Below are 24,168 nucleotides of genomic sequence, written 5' to 3' on the forward strand. Positions count from 1 at the left end.
ATCCACAGAGTGGATGGTCATAGAAGCCTCCTTCCTTTGGCTTTGTCGGATGTATAGGCACCTGTAGGTGGATCTCTTCGCATCAGCATGGTCTCAGCATCTTCCATTGTATGTGGTGCATTTCCCCGACTGTGAGGCACTTTTTGGTAGGACTGGTCACAGTGGGGGATTCCTTTACATCCTTTCCTCAGTCCGGCTTTTGCTCCGGGTTCTGGCTTAGCTCGAATCCTTTCAGGGGAGGGCGATTATCCTGGCTCCATGGGGGCCAGCCCAGCTTTGGTTTCTGGTGCTGCTTGCTCGGTATCCGAACCTGGGAGTTTTTCTGTGACTTTGCCTCTTTCAGCAGGTCAGACTGGTGAGGTACCTCGCTGGTTCGACTTAATCTTCGGGTCTGTTTTTTTCTGATGTGGGTGTATCGCTATTTGTATAGTGATTAGGTGGCTTCTTTGATGGTGTCCCACCTGCTGTCTTCATCTCAGCTTGCTGCAGCTTGCATGCAGGGTGGATGTCACTTCTACTCTATTCCGCAAGCTCTCTTGTGCGTTTTTCACCTCTGGCCTGCTCATGCCCTGCCTGAGCCATCTTGGTCTTTGGACCTCATTCTTTCCTTTCTTTCTTCTCCTCAGTTTGTCGTGATGGCTTCAGTTTGGAATTTTTCTGGGAAAGCCTTGTTTTTGTTTGCTTTGGCCTCTGAGGGTTGGGTTGGGGAGCTTCATGCTCTTCTCCGGTGCCAGAGGTTCTATTGGTTTGGTCCTTATGGTCATTTAGTTCACTTATAGCCTTCTCCTTCTTTTCTGGCAAAGAATGAGATGGCTGGCTTCCAGAGGGGTCTATTGGTTATGGAGGCTTGGTTGGTTAGGCCGGGGGTGTATCATCTGTTATGACCGGTGGTGGCCTTATGTCGCTACCAGGAGGTCAATGGTTTGGTGACGGTGGATGCGTTCTAGGTAGATCCGGTTTCCGTGGTTCTTTGTTCCAAGGCTCATGTATCTCAGGTTATCCACAGTGTAATTAAGTCTAGGGGGGCCTGACAGCTGAATGGACAACACTTCAGAGTCATAGTCTTGAGGTTCCAGGTTCGATCCCCGGTGGAGGCAGAAACAAAATGGGCAGAGTTTCTTTCGCCCTGATTCCCCTGTTACCTAGCAATAAATAGGTACCTGGGAGTTAGACAGCTGCTATGGGCTGCTTCCTAGGGGTGTATAACAAAAAGGAGGCCTGGTCAAGGACCGGGCCGTGGGGACAATATGCCCCGAAATTATCTCAAGATAACCTCAAGATTGCTAGCCTGTGGTCTACTCTCGTGCCCATGATGTGAGGTAGCATACTGCTATTGCTGCTGTCTTTGGTAATATGTCTTGGGTTGACATTTGGGTAGGGGGGGTTTTGGAGGTCAAACAGGATCCTGGCTGCCAGGTATCTTGTGACTGTCCTGGCTTTGTGTTGCGTTGGGGAAACTGTCGCGGCTGTCAGTCTCTTCTTCGCCATGAAACCCCACTTGGCTTCTGGGTTTTGGAGGTCTGGAGGCCACTTGGCCTGGAGAGGTTTTGGTACCCTCCAAGCGAAGCTTGTTGATGCACGGGGGTGGAGTTTTCTTATCCTCCCTCCATGTACGAGTTTGATATGGCATCGACCCCTCCCCGGATTCAGTCCCGTCCTTCCGAAGGTTTTTGGCCCTTTGCATCCCGCCTCATGAGGTGTGGGAGGCACTTGCGGCTTACCTCCTGCGTGACCCGGATTACTCCTCCATAATGGATCCTTCCTTGTTTATGTTTGGATCTTCTTTTTCTTACTGGATTCATCATGAGGTTCCGGAGTTGTCCTGGCTGACGGACCGTCCTGTTTTTTCTATGGAAGCGTGGCATATGTTCTGTTATTCCCATGCGCTTGAGTGGCGGGAGGCTCTTATGGTGGTCCAAGTTTTCCTGGAGAGCGACTTTGAGCACTTCAATGTGTGTTTGTTTGCCCCTGCCCTTCCTCGGGATGTCGGCATAGTGCAGCTTCACGTGCAGGTTCTCATCCTTTCGGCTGCCCTGGTAGCTGACAGTTTGTATGCCCATGGTCTTTTGGCGTCGGTCTTGTGGTTCTTGTCCCTTTTCAAGTTCTCTAAGGATTGGCTTGAGGAGGATGTGGCCTGGGGCCAATCCCGGGTCTGGTGCATTGGCTTCGATGCTGCGGGTGTTGTATGCCCTGTTGGAACTGTTTGCACCAATCCTGTGGGATGCACAGTGTCTCTAAATTTTTGCTTCTCATCTCGCGTGTTGGTAGGCTGTGCTTGCTTCCTCCTTGGAATCTGCTTGGGCCCTGGCTCTTAGGTTTTCTTTGCCTTTTTGTCCTTTGCTGTTTGGAGATTCTGTGGTGTTGCAGTACCTGCAGGCAGCTTCTTCCAGTTGTTATCTCATGTCGGACTTGTTGGTTCTCTGGGACGCCCATAGGGGGTCTTCCTGGAAGGGTCGTGCCAGGGCTCAGGGTTCCTCCCATAATGGTAGGCCAGTGTTGCCAGTTTTGCAGATGGTGCAGCCTTAGGAACTGACAACGTTTGGTTGGCGAGGTGATCACTCTCCTCGTAAGTCGGTTTCTTGTAAGGAGCGTCAGCCCTTTCGCGGTTCATCCCATTGACGGGGCAATGTGGGGAGAGGCTCGTGCTGCTTGCTCACACCTGGTCTCACGATTTGTGGGCTTTTCAGGTCGCTTCAAACGGGTTGCGATGGCGTTGGGTGGTCCCGCCATCTATGGCTGGTTTGGGCCTGGTGGGGCAGGCCTCTTCTCATGCACTCTGTTGGGTCATCTCGGAGTGGGTTCACTTGGGCGTGGTTGAAACAGCCCCGTCCCTCAGATGGGTTTCCCGCCTGTTTCCAGTTCCGAAACGGGACTGCGTGGACCCACGGTTCATTCTGGACTTGTCCCGTCTGAACCCATGGGTCTATTTTCCCTCCTTTCAGATGACTACTCTGTCCCAGGACCGTCTCCTCTTGGAGCCAGGCGCTTGAATAGTGTACCCCCGGTACCTCTGGGACGAGTATTGGCACATCCCGATTCATCCAGGGTTCAGGGATTGGCTCAGTTTTGTTGTGGGGCGTCAGGCTTACCGCTTTCATTGCCTTCCATTCAGCTTGAATCTGGCACCTTGCGTGTTCACATGACTTACCTGGGTCATTGTGGCCCATCTACCTCTCTTAGGGATTCAGGTCTGGCTTACCTCGATGACTGGCTGGTTTGGGCTCCCAGCCGGTCCGCGTGTCTGCTCGCCAGGAGTTTCTTGCTTTCCCAGCTTGCCGGGTTTGGGTTCCTGGTGAACTGGAGGAAGTCCCATGTGGTTCCCTCTCAGGTTCGATTTTTGACTGGGTCTTGAGTGGGACTCTCGGACCGCTTCCTTGTCTCTTCCTCTGGAGGCTCTGCTTTGGCTGCAGTCCTGCCTTCGCTTGTTTCTGGGAACTTCCGGGTCACCTGGCGGTTGCTCGAGGGTTTCTGTGGGAGCCTGAACTTTGCCATGAAGGTCTATCTGCCGGGTTAGGGTTGGCTTCATCAGCTGTTGTGGTTACTTCAGGGACGTCCCTTTCGCCTCTCTTGCAATCGCTGGGTTCGGCCTCCAGGGGCTTTGAGTTGGCTGCTGGGTTGCGGCTCCCTCTTTGGTTTTTTTGCGGTTCATTGCCTTGGTGCCTACCTGAGCCCTTGCTCTATATGTTCATGGATGCATTGTCTCCTTGCTCGGACTTTGTGACCAGTGCTCACCAGGCCGGCCAGAAGCGATGGGGGTCCGTCTTTCTGTCTGGCCCACAAGCACGGTGCAGGAGTTTGCTGTGGTGTGGATGTTGCTTCGGAAGGTTCGGGTTACTCATGAACCATTCGGATTTCTTCCTGGTGGTTCATTGCCTGTACTCAGGGGGGGTGGGGGTTGATGCAGTCCTTGGGTCTTTGGGACTGGTCGCTTCGAGTGACTCATCTATTGAGTTCTCGGGGTTTGGCTCTCCTGGCCATTCACATTCGGGGGTGGCCAACGTCCTGGAGGACAGCCTATCTTGGTTCATTCCCCTTGTCCACTGAATGGATGGTCGACGCCAACTCATTCAGTTGGCTGTGCCGGACGTACGTGCTCCCGGAGATGGACCTCTTCACATTGGGGTGGTTGAGGCATCTCCCGTTGTATGTGGTGCCCTTCCCTGACTGCGAAGTCGTTGGGATCGATTCCTTGTGGCAAGACTGGTCGAGGTGGGGTTACCTGTGGTCAGGGATTTGCCAGCTAACCATACTGATGGATGGTGATGCATGCAGCGTCTCTCCAACAAACATTAACAATCCCTTTGAGCGTTTTCAGGACCCATTGTTACTTGGTACACGTTCTGGTCACGTTGTTCTCCCAGTCTTGGAGGGGGATCCAGAGAGTGTTTTCCTGAACAGTAAACATCACAGTAAGGTGAATAGATTGGAGACAAAATGCTGTCAGTGTCCTGAGGTACCCTGTGACCCTCCGCGGCCTGTTTCCATTCTCTCCACTCACTCAAAGTAGAATGAGTTCTCCTGTCTTACAAATGTTCATCTTTGATGCCGATATGCCCGTTGATCGGAGTGTTTTTTGAAATAGCAGGGCACAAAGTCTCCTATATCATGCCATTCCCAATTTCTTTAAGATCAAAGTGCACGATATCAGACCAAATAAAGGCAGGAACATGATTGCAGTGGACCACAATCACTCCGAGGTCCTGGAGCTTTCGGACGTTGCTGACATCTGTGGTTACAAAGACCGTTGTTATAAACCTCTGGGTGACCGTTTGGCACGATGTGTGGTCCGGCATGTTATTGACATTAATGATGACGACATCAAAGTGCAACTTCAGGATGCTGATATTCCGATCTTCGGTGTCAGGAAATTTATGCGTCGGACTAATGGTGAACTGTGTGATACCGGCATTGCCCTACTTACTTTTTTCGACTCCTTTTCCCCTAATCAGGTTTTGATTAATGGCTTCCTCCATAAATTGATGGTGTACATTCCCCATCCCACTCACTGCTTTCGTTGTAAAGGTTTTCACCATACCTCACAAGGTTGCACCAATTACGTCAAATTCGGCAAATGCTCTGGTTCCCATTACACTCGTGACTGTGTTTCCTATATGCTCCACTGCCCCAACTGTGGTGGTGATCATGCCATTACATTCAAGCAATGTCCTTCCTATGTAGCGACACAAATTAAGGCTCTCCCCGCCGTCACCCCTGCCTTCCTGCCGCACTTTGCTTCATTCTGTCCCAGTTGATCATCACCCACTGCTTCCCACTCCACCCCAACTCCATCCGCAATCCATCCAACCCGTTCCTGAGGCTGACCCGACGCACCCCCTCCTCCGCTTCTCCTTTGGTTGACATCCATCCTCCCATGGCTGCCTCTGCTATCTCTAATGCATTTGAAATATTGCTGGACAATGTCCTTCAGAACTCCTTGGTGAGCCTTCCCTATGTCCCTCCCTTCCTTGCCACAAATTCCTACCCCCCTGTACTAAGAGGAAGCAAGCCTCTGTTGTCCCGACTTCCAAGCACCTGTCATCTTGCCAGACAGGCCCCATAAACCATACTCTCCCACGATTTGTCCTCGCCCCACTCAAGGGTCTTCCTACCGTTGTCCTGCTGGTGCATCTACAAAGACCAATGTGTTTACATCCCAGACGTAAGGCTCTGGATTCCATCTACGTACCTTGCCCTGTCCTCACCTCACTTGTCATGACCTGACTTCTCTGACCTTGTACACATTTTTTTTTTTTTTTTTTTTTTTTTTTTTTTTTTTTTGAGATATATACAAGAGTTGTTACATTCTTGTACAGCCACTAGTACGCGTAGCGTTTCGGGCAAGTCCTTAATCCTATGGTCCCTGGAATACGATCCCCTGCCGCGAAGAATCGTTTTTTCATCCAAGTACACATTTTACTGTTGCGTTAAACAGAGGCTACAGTTAAGGAATTGCGCCCAGTAAATCCTCCCCGGCCAGGATACGAACCCATGACATAGCGCTCGCGGAACGCCAGGCGAGTGTCTTACCACTACACCACGGAGACTGCATCATATCATAGATACCACTACATCATCATATCATCATATCATCATACCACTACACCACGGAGACTGCATCACATCATAGATTTAAACTATAGATTTAAACTAACTAAACACAGATGCTGAAGAAATATAAGAAAATTCACTTTTGCAAACAGAGTGGTAGATGGTTGGAACAAGTTAGGTGAGAAGGTGGTGGAGGCCAAGACTGTCAGTAGTTTCAAAGTGTTATCTGACAAAGAGTGCTGGGAAGATGGAACACCACGAGTGTAGCTCTCATCCTGTATCTACACTTAGGTAATTACATTCACCCCATGTATCTTCCTCTGCTCGCACCTCCCTTACTTTCTCATGTCTGCTTAGCAACTGTCTCCTACATATCGTTCGCCTCGCGCCCTCCGTCTTTTGCCTACATTCCTCGCTTTTTTTAATACAGCGATGCTTTGTGCTTACCTTCCGTACTCCTCATTATTCCCATCCTGCATCCCTTTCCTCCTGTCTGTTTCTTTTTCCTTTATCCTTGCCCACATGGACAACGTTGATATCTTCCCGCCTCTGTCACATCGTAACCACTGATGTGCTGCTGTGAGCGCCGCATCCTTCTACATTACCATCCATGCATCGGGATGATACACCTTCATGCAAACTGCACTTATTGCTAAGAAGAAGGGGTTACTTGTATCTCTTTCTCCCGGTTTAGCTGTTGCTCCAGGTCCTAGCTCGCTTGGAGACCTACCAGGGGAGAGCAGTAAACGGCAGTGAACGACACACAAGGCAAACACCGCCTAGGAAACTGAGGGCAGAGAAGCGTCTGTCCTGGTTGACATTAGCTTACGAACTGATGCTAGGCAGCCGGCGCAGTAGGTCTGGGGCTCCCCCCCTCCCCCTCTCGGGGCGGGGAGGGCTGCACGGACGATCGGCGTGGCAGTAAAGTGTGATGTTTGCTTGTTTCCTTGGGATTGTAGGAAGTTTCTACCTCTCTGTTTGTTTTTTTGTTTTAGTTTTTTACCATGTGGGGTTTATTTTGTTATGCCTACCTTTCTGGGTGCAAACCCCGGTCGATGGCAGATAAGAAAACCCCCAACCACAAAGGGGTTTTCCAGGGCCATTGCTCCCTGAAACCTCTCTGAAGGGGCCAGGTTCTGGCGCTGGTCCCTGGTAGGTCTGAACTCCTTAGCTAATGTCCCGGTCTAATATAACATACATTAGCCCAATAAGCTCCAGGGAGCCTCTGGGGCTCACCCAGAAAATGGCGTTTCATTGCATTCAATGCTGGTTTTTTATCTGTTTTTACTGCCATCTTTACAGTGAGCAGGTAACTTTTTTATGGTTTCCTAGCTGTGTTCCTCCTTTCAGCAATGATACGAGGTTTAGTGGCACTCCTCTCATCACTTTCTTTCCCTTTGTCATTGTTCTTCAGCTTCTCAGTGTGTGGTGGTGCTCTCCTTTCTTTCTTGGCTATTTTTTGTTTGCATCACATGCCACATATTGTCATCTCATATCATGTGCCTCTGGTAAAGCCACTACAGCTTGTGTTCAATGTCAATACTACCTCAGCACAGTTTTGCATGGTAGCTTGTAACTTGTTTCATCTCTGGCCTGCTTATGCTTCGCTTGAGGCTGCTTGGTCTCTGGGCTATGTTCTTGCTTTTCTTTCTTTTTCTTGTTTTACAGTGTCCTGTTTGGTCTGTGATTCTTTCTCTAGAGTAGTTTTTGGTTTCTCTTGCCTCTGGTTGTTTGGTTCGGGAGCTTCATGCTCTCCTCTGGAGGTGGTGTTTCTATTCTTTTGGCCCCAGTTTCATCATGTTCATTTGCAGCCAGCTCCTTCTCTTGTGACATAGAATGAGTCAGTAGACTTCAGGAGGGGTTCTTTTGGTCATTCATGCTTGGTTGGTTGACTACCATCATGCTACTGATTTTGCTTTGATGGATGCCATGTGGACTGATCCTGTTTCCTTGGTCCCCTGTTCTAAGGCATGTGTTTCTCATGTCATCTGCTGTGTTATTCAGTCTAGGTAGCCTGCGGTCTACACTCGTGCCCATGATGTTAAGAAGTATGCTGCTCTTTCTGCTGTTTTTTGTAGACATGTTTTTGGCAGATATATCAGGTGCGGGGGTCACACAGGGTTCTGGTGGCCCAGTATTTGGTGACTCTTGGGCTTTGGTACCCTTGTGTGGCCTTAGGTCTTGTGTGGTCTCTCATCCTGGGGATCTCTTTTTCGTCCAGATTTCAGGTGTTCTCCCTCCTCCCTGGTAAGTTCCCATGTGTAATGGGAGAAGTACCCTTCTCCATGGGTCTTTGAGGGAGCCTCAAAGGGTTTCCCCCTAGAAAACCAGTGTTGAATATAATGAAATGCCAATTTCTGGATGAGATCCTGTGGCTGCTAGATCCTCTCCCTCCCAGGATGTTAGGTGGTTGTCTACATCTGCTCTAGAACTAACAGTGCAGACCCTGGCAGGTGGTGAGCTACTCCCTTCTCCCCCAAAACAAGTAGGGGAAGTGGGGCGAATGAACTTTTCCTAGTTCCTAGAGAATTTGATCCTTTGATTTCATAGTTAGGGGAGTTTTTTAGGTTGGTTTTGAGGCTTTAGTATTTTTTTTAATTCCGTAGCACCGTAGTTTGTTTTAACTCACTGACTTTATGGTTGCCTTCCAGTAAAGTGGGGAATAAAGTCATCACTTCCTATGCCTCTGTGAGGGGGGTTAGGTTCTGGCCCAGGTCTCCAGTAAGACTATAGAACTCCATGGCTAATGCTACGCATTAGATGGTATCATCTCAGCATATAGCTTCAGGGAGTCATTGGGACTCACCCAGAAATTAACATTTCATTACATTCAACACTGGCTTTGATTCATTCATGAAAATTTATTTATTATTTTTATATGTTCTACAGTATAATTTTGATAATTTTAATTGTTAAAGTTTGAAGTCACTATATTTGATTAGTTCTATATGGGTAAATGTAATTCTGTACTGTATAGTGTATTAATTAAGTGATCAATTTATTTTCAGAAAATCGTGTAGTTCCTGATAACAAGCGGCCAACAGGTACTGTGGGATTAGGTTTTATGTTCAATAAAGATTTTTATTATAAGGCAACTTTAAGCTTAACTTCTAGAAGCACAACCTGTGTATAAACTAAGTCAATGTAGAAGTATTTTGTTATTTTAATTTTTATCCTGATCAACTATTTTTAGTTCCCAGTATTGCTACTACATAATTTGTCATTGAGAGTGGTGATGCATCAGGTCTCCCATTGTCTGTAGTGTGACTGAACTGGTGGCAGTGTGATCCCAGCTCGTTTCATTACTATGTGTAATATTATAGCCTCTAATAAGAATTTCTCAAAAGAAATTGTTGTTCATTGATGATTGAAAAAGTTTAAGTGTTGCAAGATGCAAACATATGTTCCCTTGCAATAATGTCTGCACAGTTTAACCATCAAACCGCGCATATCATATATAAATGATATCAGTGACAAAACCGAAACCGCGCACATCATTTATACATGATTTCGTGTCTAGCGCTATAATTTAAACGCCCCGCCTGGGATAGGGGCAGCTATAGTACAGCCACGACCGATAGTTGCCAGATGCCACCTAGAAAAAAAACATTCCAGGCCAACATTCTTGGGTGTTACAGCGTCAGTATTGAGCAAGCCACCAAGGCTGGCGCACGCAGCACGAGCTCACAGCACCGCTGTTCAGCTTGTGACCACAGCATCGCCTACAAATACCATAATATAAATGATACTGCTATTATTTAGCAGTGATAGTATTACTGAAGCCCCCTGACTGTGATAAAACTGACCAGGATTCTGATAATAGCACGATTGTGGTGATATTTAGCGCTGTGCTCCATGGAGGGAGGAGTAAGGCTGTGGAGGGAGGGTTGTGGCGATATTTAGCGCTGTGCTCCATGGAGGGAGGAGTAAGGCTGTGGAGGGAGGGTTGTGGCGTCGTCTTCTGACTGTGTGTGGCCACCATTTATTGACTGCACTCACCATACCAGCTTAGTGGTTCGCCATGGTGAACACAAATGTAGATACTTATATATACCGTGTGTATAGTGTGAGATAACAGCGAGAGGAGTAGGTTGGGAGCCGCCATTTTGGTGAGGGAGGAGCGTTGTCTGCACGACTTGGCATGGTGTTTATTGATGGCCACTATGGTCTTTGGGCACCATACCAGCTTATTTGTTCAGGTATAGTGAATAAAACAGGTAGATACTTATATATAATGTGTGTATATAGCGTAATAACACCACAAACAATATTGTTGGAGGACAAATATTAGTGTGTCTGACCTTGAGGGCGGCCGCCGATCAGCTGACTGTGTGAGTAGCTACGTCTTATGGCCTTCACTCACCATACAAGCTTAGATGTACAGTTATGGTGAACAAAACATGTAAATACGTATATATAACGTCTGTGTATAGTGAATAAATACAAAAGAGTATTGTGGGAGGTGAATGAGGGTGAGTGAGGTGGTGTTGAGGGAGGGAGTGGCAGTGAGTGGCTCGCTGGTGTTTGGTGTTTCACTCCTCGTTGCTTTTTGACTCACAAGACCAACTTAGTAGTTTGTTATGGTGTACAAAACATGCAAATACTTATATATAACCTGTGTATATAGTGTAACAACAGCAAAACTATTTGTTTATTGTTTCATGAACATAATAATTGAATCACTAATATGCACACCATAATTTTGAGTACAGCGATGGTTCACACATTTTATAATATAAATATACCACAATTCACTGTATGGAATAATATTACTGCAAAAACACTAAGAAAAAATCAATCAGAGACATTGAAATAATTAGGTAATAATATATTTGTGGCAACTGCCGTCTGACAGCTCGGGCGGAGTAGACCTCGTCTGGCGAAGGCTCTGCCAACGCCCCTTTTCTGTGGGGAGCCCCTACGGCTCCCTGGAGCTTATCGGGCTAATGTGTGTTATGTTAGACCGGGACATTAGCTAAGGAGTTCAGACCTACCAGGGACCAGCGCCAGAACCTGGCCCCTTCAGAGAGGTTTCAGGGAGCAATGGCCCTGGAAAACCCCATATGGTTGGGGGTTTTCCTTATCTGCCATCGACCGGGGTTAGGCACCCAGAAAGGTAGGCGTAACAAAACAAACCCCACATGGTAAGAAACTACAACAAAAACCGAACAGAGAGGTAGAAAACTCCCTACAATCCCAAGGAAACAAGCAAACAAGCAAACATCACACTTTACTGCCGCGCCGATCGTCCGCGCAGCCCTCCCCACCCCGGGAGGGGGAGGGGGGAGCCCCGGACCTACCGCGCCGGCTGCCAAGCTCCAGTTCGTTCGCTAATGTCAACCGGGATTGACGCTTCTCTGGCCTCAGTTTCCTAGGCGGTGTTTGCCTTGTGTGGCGTTCATTGCCGTGTGTTGTGGTGTGCGGTGGCCAGGAGTACTTCATCAGTGCCGGGGCTGCATGTGCTTAGTGGCTGACTTCCCTAAGCGCCCTGTGAGTACTGCCCTTGCGTAACAGGGTTATCTTCCCTGGGGCGTTCGGGAACCATTCCCGTAGAGGTTCTTGCTGCTCGGCATTTGCCTCGCCCTTGGGGCCAGCTGGGGCTTGGGGCCCTTGTTTGGCCCTGGGTAGGGATTGGTATTGTGCTGGTTAGGGCGTCAAGGTGTTGCGCAGCCTGCCACCTATGCGGCGGCCGGTTTCTGTTGCCTCTGGAGACGGTGTACTTTTGCGGGGTTTTTCTTTTGTTTTTCATTTTCTTGCCTGGTGGGGGTCTGCCTAAGGTGGTTATAGTTCCACTGGTAGTGTTTGGCGGCCCTCTGCTAGGCCCCCGTGCTTGTACACGTCTCAGGGGTTTTCAGTGCTATACTCTACCCTCTTGTTATGTTTGGGTTTCTTAACCGGTTAGCAACACCTTGCCCGGGCTTCCCGTAGTTGTTACCCTACGGGCCCTGGAAACCCCTGTCTGGGCTCGGGGGACCATTGAATGTGTCTTCCGGGTTCCAACCCGTCTTGAACGGGATCGTTGGTTGCTGTTCCCTTGTCTCCGGGTGACAGTCGCCATTTTTACCTCCGTCATGCTGCCTGTTGGGTCACTGACACCTTGACCCGGAGTCTTGCGAGTGGTTCTCTGCTTGTTCTCCAGTACTCTCCTGATGTTATTACTGTTCAGAGTACAGGCGGCATCCATGTTGCAAGCTAGGTTAGGTTGCTGCAACATGCTAGGTTGGTTTCCCACTCGAATGCCCCGTGGCCGCCCCGTTTGGTTAGGTGCTGCTCGCCCCTTTCTCTCCATGTTCCCGGCTCCGGACCGTCTGTGTGTTTCGGGGTCGGGGCGGGGTTCAGTTGCGGCAGAGACTCGGGCGGTTTTCGGGGGATGCCCCGTTCGGGTTGGGGACGGAGGTTTGAGCCTGTGCCTCCTGCCAAGGCTTCTGGGTCTTACCAGCGGCCCTTTCTTGTTGCCTTTCCCATGGGCTCTTGCTTTTCTTTCAGGGCGGAGGGCTTGGAGGACGGCTCTGCCCCGGGGCCTCTGTTGTTGGTTCCCGGGGCTGTGGGGGATGCCTACTAGCAGTTCTGGGGCGGTTTTGCCCCTTCAGGGGTTTTTCTGCTGTTGGGCGTCGTTTTTCGCCCTTCCAGTCTGCTAGCTTCCCACATTTGCTGGCGTGTTTTTGTGTATTAAGCGTCAGTCACAGCCCCTGCTGGCGGCCATTTTCGTCTGCCGGTTTCCCGGCGTGGCCACCAGGGCGGCGTTGCGGTTTGTTTACATGCGTCTGGGTGTGCGAGCGAGCGTCTCTGGTGAGTTTTCACAAAATTTGCAGGGTTTTTGTTCTCCTGTTGTCGTTTCTTTGTTTTTCTGGTGTTTTCTTGCCGTTGCCTGTTCCTCTGGGAACGTTTGGGTGTTGATTTTGGGTCTGAGCCTCTGGGTTTAGGCTCAGTGCCCCTGGCTGGTATGCTTGCTCCCACACCTTGCCCCTCGGTTTTCGGTCTGTTGGGACCGTTTTCCCAGGGCGTTCTGCTGGGGTCTGTGCTTTGCCTTTTAGTGGTGTTCTCCGCTGGCAAATGTGGTGGTTTGGGCTCCCCCTGGTTCGATTCTGGGTTCCTTTGGGTTCCTTGGTTTCGTTCTGGAGGTTTCTTCCTCTTGGGCCCCCTTTTGTGGGTTCAGGGGACTTTGTTTCCTCATGTGACCCGGTTCTGATTTTTGGGGTTCCGGGGTCTTCCTGGCTTGCAGACTGAGCTTTTTGGGTCTTGGCACATGTTGTGGTTGTGCTGGAACTTTGTGGTTTTGCTGTCGAGGTGGGCCTTTTGATGCTGTTTTGTGCCTTCTTTGCCTGGCCGGCGTAGTGCTCTTTGCCACTAGTCGGCGGCTTGTGCTTTTACACTATATGTCCTCACCTAGTTGTGCTTGTGGGGGTTGAGCTCTGGCTCCTTGGTCCTGCCTCTCAACCATCCGTCAACAGGTGTATCGGTTCCTGTGCCTCTTGGGCTCTGTCATGTCTACATGTGACATTGTATGGGGGTCAGCCTCGTTCCTTGTGTGAGGAGTCGCCACATTACTTCTTCGTGCTTTCCCGTTCCCATTCTGACACTCACAAAAAAAAAAAAAAAAAAAAAAAAAAAAAACTAATTCTATCTGTGGCTCTTTTGGGTACTCAGTTTCCACCTGTGTCCCCTAGTGCGTGTGCCCCTTGTGTTACATATCCTGTCCTTCTCAACCCTGTCGATTCCCTTGGGTATCTTGTATGTGGTGATCAGGTCTCCCCTCACTTCCTCTTCCAGCGAAGTGTGGTTTCATTCCCGTAGTCTCTCCTCATGACTTCGGTAGTGTACTTTTTCTTTCTGAAGGGGTTCTGTTCCCTTCTCTGTTGACTGGGCGCTGGGGGAGCAGCTTACTCTGTTGCCTGTCGCTTGGTCCCGCTGTTGGTGGGCGCTTTGGGTTGTCTTCCGGCCTCTGCTGGCGTCGGAGGACGGCTTCTCCCCCTTGGGGGGGGTTCAGAGCTGGCGGGGTGGGCTTCTTCCCTGCGCTTCGTTATTTCCTCTTCGTGGGTGCGTGGGGCGTGGTCGATCCGCCCCATCTGTCATGAGCTTTTCCCGTCTGCTCTTTGCAGTCATGAGCTTTTCCAGTCTGCAGTTCTTCTGGACTACTTCCGTCTGCGCCCTGGATCCTTTGCCCTGCTCGGAGGACTGTTGTCTCCTGTTCGGATTCTGTTAGGGCCGGGTGCATGGATGGTGGACCTGGACCTCCAGGTCACTTCTTGGCACGTTCCTCTCCAGTTTTTCTGGGGCTAGCACGGTTGGTAATTACCTATGTGTACTTACCTAAGTGTAGTTACAGGATGAGAGCTACTCTCGTGGTGTCCCGTCTTCCCAGCACTCTTTGTCATATAATGCTTTGATTATAATTGTCATATTGTCATATAATGATTGTCATATGTCATAATATGTCTTCATATGATTGTCATACAATGCTTTGGTGGTGGGGCTTCAGGTTTGCTGTTTTTATTGCATTCCCTATTTTGTGAAGGGCACTTTGTATACTCTTTGCATCTTTACCGGATCTTAGTGCCCTGTCTGCGTCTGAGATTCGGTGTCTGGCCTACCTCGACGACTGGCTGGAGTGGGCTCCCAGTCAGTCCGCTTGTCTGCTCGCCAGGGGATGGTTCTTTCCAGATCGCTGGGTTTGGTTTCCTGGTGATCTGGAGGTTTTACCTTCTGTTTCCGTCCCGGGTTCGGACCTGGGCCTTGTTTCAGGCTCTTGGGCCCCTCATTGTCTTCCCTCCAGAAGTGTTGCTGTGGCTGTGGTCCCGCCTTTGGCTGTTCAGGAGGGGGTCCCGGGTTGCTCAGCGGTTGCTTGGGCGGTTGTGCGGGAGTTTGCACTTCGGCGTGCTTGTCTGCCCGCGGAGTCGGGTTTCGCTCCGGCGTCGGTTGGTTCCTACGGAGACTCCACTTCCGCCTCTTGCATTCCTTGGGTTCCTCTGGGGATCTGGTGTTGGTGCTGCGTCACCAGCTTCCTCTTTGGGGTTTTCGGGGTTCCGTGCCTTGGCAGCTCCCCGAGCCTTCGCTCGATGTGTTCACGGACGGGTCGTCTCTCGGCTGGGGCTTTGTGACCAGTGCTCACCAGGTCGGCCGAGGTTGATGGAGTCTGTCTGTCCATCGGGCTCACAGCCAGGTTCAGGTGTTCATGGCTGTCTGGTTTGCGCTTCGGAGGGTTTGGGTCACTAGGTACTCTACCATTCAGCTCTGTTTGGACTGTTCTCTGGTGGTTCTTGCCGGAACCACAGGGGGTTTGGTTAACCGTGTGGTTCGTGTCCGGGGTGTGTCCTGCGTCCTGGTGGACAGCTGTCTCGGTTCATTCCTCTTCGTGGGTTGGCCAGTCGTCGCCGATTCGTTTTGTTGGCTCTGTTGGGCTTATGGACTCCTGGCCATGGACGTCTTCGGGTCGGCGTGGTCTAGGCGTCGCCCGTTTTGTGGCGCCCTTCCCACCTGCGAGGACTTCACGGTGGAGGCTTTCGGCAGGCCTGGTCGAGGTGGGGGGTACCTGTACCTCTTCTCCCGGTCCAGCTGTTGCTTCGGGTTCTGGCTCAGTTGCAGCCCATTCCCACGAGAACAGTCCTTATGGTTCCACTGTGGCCTGCCCGGCCTTCTTTTCAGACGCTGCTTGATAGGTGTCCGTACCCGGGGCGTTTTTCCTGAGGCTTCGCCTCTTTCAGCAGGCCGAATCGGTCCTGTCCGTGACTGGTTCGGCCTTCTCTTTGGCTCTTCGCGTCTGGTATTTTGACGCAGGTATCGCCATCTCTATGGTTTTCAGGTGGCTTTGTTGACGGTGTCCCACCTGCGAGCTTCGTCTTGGAGACTGTATGACGTTTATTACGTCTTCTCGCGTTTTGTTTCCCCTCCGGCCTGCTCATGAGTCGCCTGAGCCATCCTGGTCCTTGTTCAGGGTGCCTTCTTCTCTTCCCCTCAGTTTGTGGTAGCCCCTTCGGTTTTAGTTTCCTCCTCTTTGGTACTGGTGGTAGCTTTATTGGTGTGCAGCCTTTCTCTGTCCTGGCGACGGTCGAGACGGCTGCTTTCCGGAGGGGTTCTTGGGGTATTAGTACTTGTTTGGTTTGGCCGGGGGGTGCGTCCTGTGTTGTCCAGTTGTGCTTTTTGCTGTTGCCGGCGTACCGTGCCTGGGGATGCGCTGTGGTTGATCCGGTTCCTTCGTTCCCTGTTTTCAGGGCTCGGGTCTCCCGGGTCGTCCGCAGTGTTTTCCTTCTTACTGCGGTCTGTCTTTGCGCCCGTGCTGTTCAGACGTTTGCAGCAATTGCTGCCGTGTTGGTGACGTCTCGGGCTCATTTCGGGCGCAGGGAATTGTGGGTCGCACAGGTTTTTGGCCGCCCATCCATGTGTGCGTCTGTTCTTGGGCGTTCTTGTTGCCTTGGGTCGCAGGTTTGCGACCGGTTGTCTTGGCTTTGCGTTGCAGAGTTTGTGGCGGCCGCCTCCCGGGTTAGCCCTTTCTTTTCCTTCTCTTTGGGTATGAAGCTCCAGGGAGCCGTAGGGGCTCCCCACAGAAAACCAGCGTTGAATGTAATGAAACGCCATTTTCTGGGTGAGCCCCGGAGGCTCCCTGGAAACCCTCCCTCCCACCGGTCGGCGGTTTTTTCGCGTTGGTTGAAGCTTAGCTTCCGAACTGGAGCTTGGCAGCCGGCGCGGTAGGTCCGGGGCTCCCCCCTCCCCCTCCCGGGGTGGGGAGGGCTGCGCGGACGATCGGCGCGGCAGTAAAGTGTGATGTTTGCTTGTTTGCTTGTTTCCTTGGGATTGTAGGGAGTTTTCTACCTCTCTGTTCGGTTTTTGTTGTAGTTTCTTACCATGTGGGGTTTGTTTTGTTACGCCTACCTTTCTGGGTGCCTAACCCCGGTTGATGGCAGATAAGGAAAACCCCCAACCATATGGGGTTTTCCAGGGCCATTGCTCCCTGAAACCTCTCTGAAGGGGCCAGGTTCTGGCGCTGGTCCCTGGTAGGTCTGAACTCCTTAGCTAATGTCCCGGTCTAACATAACACACATTAGCCCGATAAGCTCCAGGGAGCCTCCGGGGCTCACCCAGAAAATGGCGATTCATTACATTCAACGCTGGTTTTTTGCCACACTTCCCTACCCTATTGTGGCTAAAATATGCCACCTACGATTTTTTTGTTATTTTTTTCCGTGATCAGGGAACAAAAATGAACACTTCTATAAGACGAAAGAATTTTTTGGAATTTTTTTTTTTGTTGCGCCTGTGGGTGTGAATTCCATTTGGGCCCCTAGCGGTTTGAGGGTTAAATTTGAAAGGCAAATTATAAAACTGTGCTAGGAAGCTAAGTATTGAGTGCACAAGACCACAATTTATGATGTAAAGTAATACTGTAGTGTGAACTGAAAGTGAGTGTAATAAACTTACTGCAAAGTGGAGAAGGATGTTGAGTACTAGGTTGTGTGATGATAATGTTCTTTTTGAGTGGCACTACGTCTTGTAATGATGATAACATTTTTTATGAAGGGTACTAGGTCTTGTAATTATTTAAGAGTAGCTACAGGACGAGAGCTACCCTTTGGGTGTTCCATTTTTCCCTGTACTGTACGCTTTGTCATATGATGCCTTGAATCTTTTGACGGTTTTGGCACCCACCACCTTCTCACTTAACTTGTTCCAACCGTCAACCACTCTGTTTGCGAAAGTGAATTTTCTTATAGTTCTTTGGTAGCTTTGTTTAGTTAGCATAAATCTATGACCTCTTGTTCTTGAAAGTTCCAGGTCTCAGGAATTCTTCCTTATCAATTATGCTGATTCCGATTACTATTTTGTATGTTGTGATAATATCGCCTCATTTTCTGTGGGGAGTCCTGTCGGCTCTCTGAAGCTATCTTGCTGATCACGTGCCATACTACTTGAGTGTCATCAGTCGCAGAGTTCTTTGTAAGCCTATTGAGGACCACAAGCCAGAACCTGGTCCCCTCAGAGAGGCGAAGGGAGAAATGGCCCATGAACACTCTTTAAATTTAAAGTATGTCATCTTGCCATAGACTAGAGAAGGCATCCAGAAAGGTAGGCGAATCAAAACAGACTTTTGCCTCATTGAAAAGTGCAACCACAAAAGTGCAAGCACAAAAGAACTCCCCTCAGAAAGCAAATAAACAAGCAAAGCATCGTCCAATTACCCCACCACTCGTTAGCTCCACCATCCAGTTCTTTGACTGATGTAGTCGTGCCGTGTGGTTGCTGTCGCTCTGGCTCTGTGTTCCCATTTTCTTTGATGTTTCGCTCTTGCGGCAGTTTTATAAAATGGATGTGTGTGCGTGTTGCCAAGAGTTTCGAGTACTGGAGTAGTATGAGCTTAGGGGCCACCTTCCCTTGGTGCTCCATAAGTACTGTCCTTGCATTTCAGAGTTATCTTCCCTGGGGCATTTAGGGATGACTTCCTGTATGAGGATTTACATGCTTTTGGTTGTCTTTGCCTTTGGGGTGCGTCGGGGACCTTGAGGCTTTCCCTGTTGCCCTGGATGGGGGTGTGTTTGTTGGCTGATGGGGCGCACTACGGCTGGTGCAGCTTCCTTTTCAACTATTGACGGTGGACCAGTGTTTGCTGTGGACCTCTCTTGACTGCTTGTTTGCTGTAGTGGAGTTTCGGGGTTTTTATTGTGCTTTAACTTTTTTACAAAGTTTTACACTTTTTTTGGCAAAGGAGTTCTGCTTTTCACTTGATGAGGCTGTGCCTAGGGTGCGGTGGTGGTGCTGTTGCCCCAAGGCTTTTCTCAGGCTGCTTGCAGATGGATTGCCTGCACTGACAGGATTTACTGGCTTAGCTGACCCCAGTGCCTAGGCTTCCTGTAGGGCTCAGTCACCCTACAGGCCCTGGAAAACCCCAGTGGGCTTGATTGTACAATGCTCCCTCTTCCGAATCTGCTCTTGCCTTGTGGTAATTCATAGGTTGCTCGTCGCCCATGCCTCTGGGCGACGATCATCCATTCTGCGTCCGTCTTGCTGCCTGTTGGGCCGGGTGACACAAGTCCTTTAGGACTTGTTTCCTGCTTGTGCTTCATTTCACTCATCCCCATCTGATATTCTGTGGGATCTGTCAGCGTTGCATTCCATAGTCTGTGATGCAACGTGATAGGTTCTGCACCTGCTTGGAAGCCCCGGAACTGCCCTGCTTGGGTTTTATTGCTTCAGTCCATGCCCCCTCTTCCTTCCCTGGAGGATGTGTTCACCTTTTTTCCTTCTCCCTTCCCTCCTGCTGTTGGCTTCTGAATGTCTGTGGGTTTCGGTGTCGGGCTGGGGCTTAGATGTAGGGTGAGGCTTGGGTGACTTCGGGGGGGGGCTGCCCCCTTCCGATATGGGTAATTACCTAATTGTAATTACCTAAGTGTAGTTACAGGATGAGAGCTACGCTCATGATGTCCCGTCTTCCCAGTACTCTTTGTCATATAATGCTTTGAAATTACTGACGGTTTTGGCCTCCACCACCTTCTCACCTAACTTGTTCTAACCATCTCCCACTCTGTTTGCGAAAGGGAATTTTCTTATATTTCTTCGGCAGCTTTGTTAAGTTAGTCTAAATCTATGACTTCTTGATTCTTGAAATTCCAGGTCTCAGGTATTCTTCCCTATCAATTTTATCGAGTCCCGTTTATGGTCACCAGTTTTGTGTTGATGGCCATGTTCTGGGTTGATCCAGTTTCCCTGGTTCCCTGTTACATGGCTCATGTGTCTCAAGTTGTCCACAATGTTGTTATAGTTTAGCCATCCTATAATCTACCCTTATGCCTGTAATGTTAAGGAGTATGCTGCTCTTTCGATTGTCTTTGGATGGTTTTCGGGCATGGGGGTTTTGAAAGTTTGGTCACGGTCCTGAACACCAGGTCTCTCAAGACCATCCGGGCCCCTCTGTTTCTTTGTGTTGCTTAGGGGCTTCTGTAGTGGACGGTTATTTTTGTCGGATTGCGATCTGTGGGGTTGCCACCTCCTGGGTGCTTCTCTGTGGGTAATTAACTTCAGGGAGCCGATGGAGCTCCCCACAGAAAACCAGCGTTGAATGTAATGAAACGCCAGTTTCTGGGTGAGCCCCAGAGGCTTCCTGACACCCTCCCTCCCTCCCCCCATTTGGTGGTTTTCATCATTCAAAGAACCAAATGGTGGTGGCATGACTTACCCAGTTCGGCTGGGTAAAGTGAAAATAACGAGCGGTGAATTAATTGGACGAAGTTTTACTTGTTTGTTTGTTTTTGCTTTCTGGGGAAGTTCTTTTGCGCTTTTGAGGATGTAGGTCGCACTTTTCAACCAAGCAGTAGTCTGTTTTGATTCTCTTACCTTTCTTGGTACCTTTCCTAATCAGTAGCATGATGACATACTTTGTTATCATGTTCATGGGCCATTGCACTCTTCACCTCTCTGAGGGGGATGGCCAGATTCTGGATCCTTAACAGATGGACAGTGCTTCTATCTCATAACTCAACTTGACCATTCTGGGGTGCATTGGTTCAATCACCAATACTTTGTCAAGTATTACAGGCAAATCACTGTCTTCACTGACTCAACCACTTGTTCCCATTGTAACACGTCTTGAGTTCAGAACTGGGCCAGGAACAGAAAATGAATTTGGGTGCGCTCAACAGATGGCATTGACATCGTCACTCCTCCCCTCCTAAATGAATTTGTTGTAGTTTCTTGAAACAAAAAATTGCAATTTAGATGCGTGACAAGGCATCTGCTACCACATTCTGAACTCCTTTAATGTGTTCAATACAAAGTGCATACTACTGGAGGTGTAGGTTCCATCTGGTTAACCTGAGATTCTTATGACAGAACTGCACTAAAAATGTTAAAGGATTATGGTCACATCTGACCAAAATTGGATCACCATTACAGTGGTACCTTGGCTTATGAGCGCCCCTGGTTATGAGTTTTTCGGGTTACGAGCATTGCTCGGAAAATTTGTATCGGGATACGAGGGTGTTGATACGCGTATGGGCTGAAGATGACTATCCCGCCTGAATTCTTCACAAGGATTTACCGTTTATTTTCTGAGTTTTTGCTATTTGAGTATAAAATTTGTTATAATATATATCACAATAGGTCCCAAGAAAGCCAGTGGTAAGGTTCAAGGTCAAGAAATCACATGCTGAGGATGACAATAGAGGAAAAACAAGAGATCATTCGGAAGCATGAAAATGGTGCACGTGTTGTTGAACTTTGTAAGCAGTACAACAAATCCACGTCAATGATATGCACTATACTTGCCAAGAAAAAGGACATTAAGAGTGCTAAAGTAGCGAAAGGAGTATCAACAATCACGAAACAAAGACCACAAATACTTGAGGAAGTGGAAAAGTTGTTATTAATTTAGATACACAACAAGGAGTTAGTGGGTGATAGTGTTTCAGAGGCCATCATTTGTGAGAAAGCCAGGGTATTGCATGAAGACCTTGTAAAGAAAACCCCTGGAATGAGTGCAGATACGAAAGACTTTAAGGCAAGCAGGGGATGGTTTGAGAAATTTAGAAAAAGAAGCTGTATTCATAGTGTTGTGAGGCATGGGGGAGGCTGCTAGCTCAGACAAACCAGTGGCTGAAAGATTTATTGAAGAATGTAAAGAGTTTGCAGAGGCTGAGGGATATCTACCGCTACAGGTGTTTAATTGTGATGAGCCAGAACTGTTCTGGAAAAGATTGCCTAAGAGGACATACATTACCAAGGAGGAAAAATCATTGCCCGGACACAAGCCTATGAAAGATAGGTTTACTCTTGTGCTGTGTTCAAATGCGAGTGGCAATTTGAAAATTAAACCCTTGCTAGTGTATCATTCTGAAAATCCAAGGGTTTTCAAACAGTATAAAGTGCAGAAAAACTAAATGTGTGTGATGTGGAGGGCTAATAATAAGGCATGGGTGACTAGGATTTTTTTTCGAAGTGGGTGAATGAAGTGGTATGCCCTGCCATAGAAAAATATCTGCAGGAGAAACATTTGCCACTCAAGGCCCTGCTTCTCCTCAACAATGCTCCTGCTCATCCTCCAGGCTTGGAAGATGAGCACAGATGCACAGATACAGTAAATTTCTCACAGTAAAGTTCCTTCCTCCTAACACCACTCCTCTAATTCAGCCTATGGACCAGAAAATTATAGCGAATTTTAAGAAACTTTATGAAAGGGCACTTTTCCGGAAATGTTTTAAAATGACTGAAGCCACAAAACTCACCCTCAAAGAGTTCTGGAAACACCATTTTAACATTTGTAGTGCTTTAAAACTCGTTGACAAAACCTGGCAAGAAGTGACTCAAAGAACCCTGATCTCTGGCTGGATAAAATTGTGGCCTGAATGTGTGACAGAACTAGACTTTGAGGGGGTTTGAGCCTGTAAATGATGTGCCTATTGTTGGGAAAATTGTTACTCTGGGCTGGCAAATGGGCTTGGAATTGGATTGTGATGATGTGGAGGAGTTGGTGGAAGAACACAACGAAGAACTGACCACCGAAGAACTCCAAACCCTTCAAAAGGAACAGCAAGAAGACCCAGCTGATGATGTTTCTCCAGTGGAGGAGGATGAGGCAGCAGCGAATGTCCCTTCCGCAACCATTAAGAAGAAGTGTCAGATGTGGGAAGAGATGCAAACTTTTATTGAAATGACGCACCCAGAGAAAGCTGTAGTAGGCCGTTGCATTAATCTTTTCAATGACAATGTGATGCCTCACTACAGAGACATCTTGCAAAGAAGGAAAAAAACAATCTTCCATGGACAGATTTGTTGTGAGAAAACCAAGCAGTGAGCCACAAGCAGGACCTAGCGGTATGCAGGCAAAACGTGCCAGAGGATGCACTCCAGAGAGGTCCTCACTGCCTGATGTTATAATGGAAGGGGACTTCCCTTCCAAACAGTACCACCTCTCCTCCTCCCCCCCCTCCTCACCATCTTTCTTATGCCAACAGCAGTCATCAACAAGGGTAAGTAATAACTTGAACATAGTTTTGTAGTGTAGATTTGGATGAATTAGGTATAAAATTTAGTTTGAAGTGAGGTTTTTGGGTAGTCAGGAACGGATTATTTCATTTCTCATTATTTCTTATGGGGAAATTAGCTTCGGTTTATGAGTTTTCGGGTTACGAGCCGTCTCCAGGAACGGATTAAACTCTTAAACCAAAGTACTCCTGTACTTGTCAAATAGATGTCAAAATGTTGCATAGCGCTCACCAGGCCCAATGTTTCTTTCTCTATCACTGAATAATTCCATTGACAATCACTTAATTTCTTGGAATAATAAGCCACAGGTGTTCTATCCCTCTATCATCATTCTGTGTCAATACTACCCCTATGTCGTAATCCGAAGCAACGACATTTAATATGAATCTGTCATCAAAATTAGGGGACATGAGAATGGGATATGATATCAGTATGGCTTTTAGGTTCTCAAAAGATGTCTCTCCTTGAACAAATTAGACTACCTGGGGTTTTCTTCACGGCACCATGGGGAACGGTTCACTTTTCCTGCTTATACTTGGTAAAAGGTTTTGAGTAGGTCTTTGAAACATATCTTACAGAGGGTCTATGGACTCTCTGTAAGATATGGGTTAAAATGTATTCTTCAGCCATGGTGGCTGCAGCATGAAAAGTCTCTACTTGCTGTTCCTCCAGATACATTTTTAGATCACCTGATAGACACTCCTTGAAATTTTACAACATGATAAGTTGTTCTAGCTGCTCCATAGTCTCAATCTTCCGAGAAGTGCACCATTCAAAAAAATATCCGCTCCTTAGTGCAAGCGAACTCCATAAAAGTGTGCTCTGCTGTTTTCTTAAGGTTACGAAACTTCTGCAGATATGTTTCCGGCACCAACTGGCAAGTCCATTATCACCACCTTCTTGATAGCATCAGTCACTCGAGTCACTTACTGACAGTGTGGAGTACACAATTTGGGCATTCCCAGTCAGCACTGATTGAATCATAATATCTCAATTGTCCTGCGGCCAGTCCAATGAGGCGGCTACTTTCTCGAAGACAGCAAAGAACTTTGATACCTCCTTCTCATTGAATTTTGGCACCATTTTTATATTCAGCACTAGGTCGAAACCACTGGATTCCCTTCTACCTCCTGATCTTAGCACTCCCAATTCGTG

General features: G+C 48.6%; 1 protein-coding gene across 1 annotated transcript in view; it reads left to right on the plus strand.

Annotated features, from left to right (window-relative positions):
- The window catches only part of LOC123757291 (transforming growth factor beta receptor type 3), a 720,483-nt gene that overhangs the window by 522,772 nt on the left and 173,543 nt on the right, over positions 1-24,168 (plus strand). Inside the window, 1 exon segment of the mRNA XM_045740847.2 lies at positions 9,057-9,092. Within this exon segment, the coding sequence (XP_045596803.2) occupies positions 9,057-9,092 (36 nt within the window).

The sequence above is a fragment of the Procambarus clarkii genome, chromosome 13 (assembly GCF_040958095.1).
Source record: "Procambarus clarkii isolate CNS0578487 chromosome 13, FALCON_Pclarkii_2.0, whole genome shotgun sequence".
Classification (NCBI taxonomy): domain Eukaryota; kingdom Metazoa; phylum Arthropoda; class Malacostraca; order Decapoda; family Cambaridae; genus Procambarus; species Procambarus clarkii.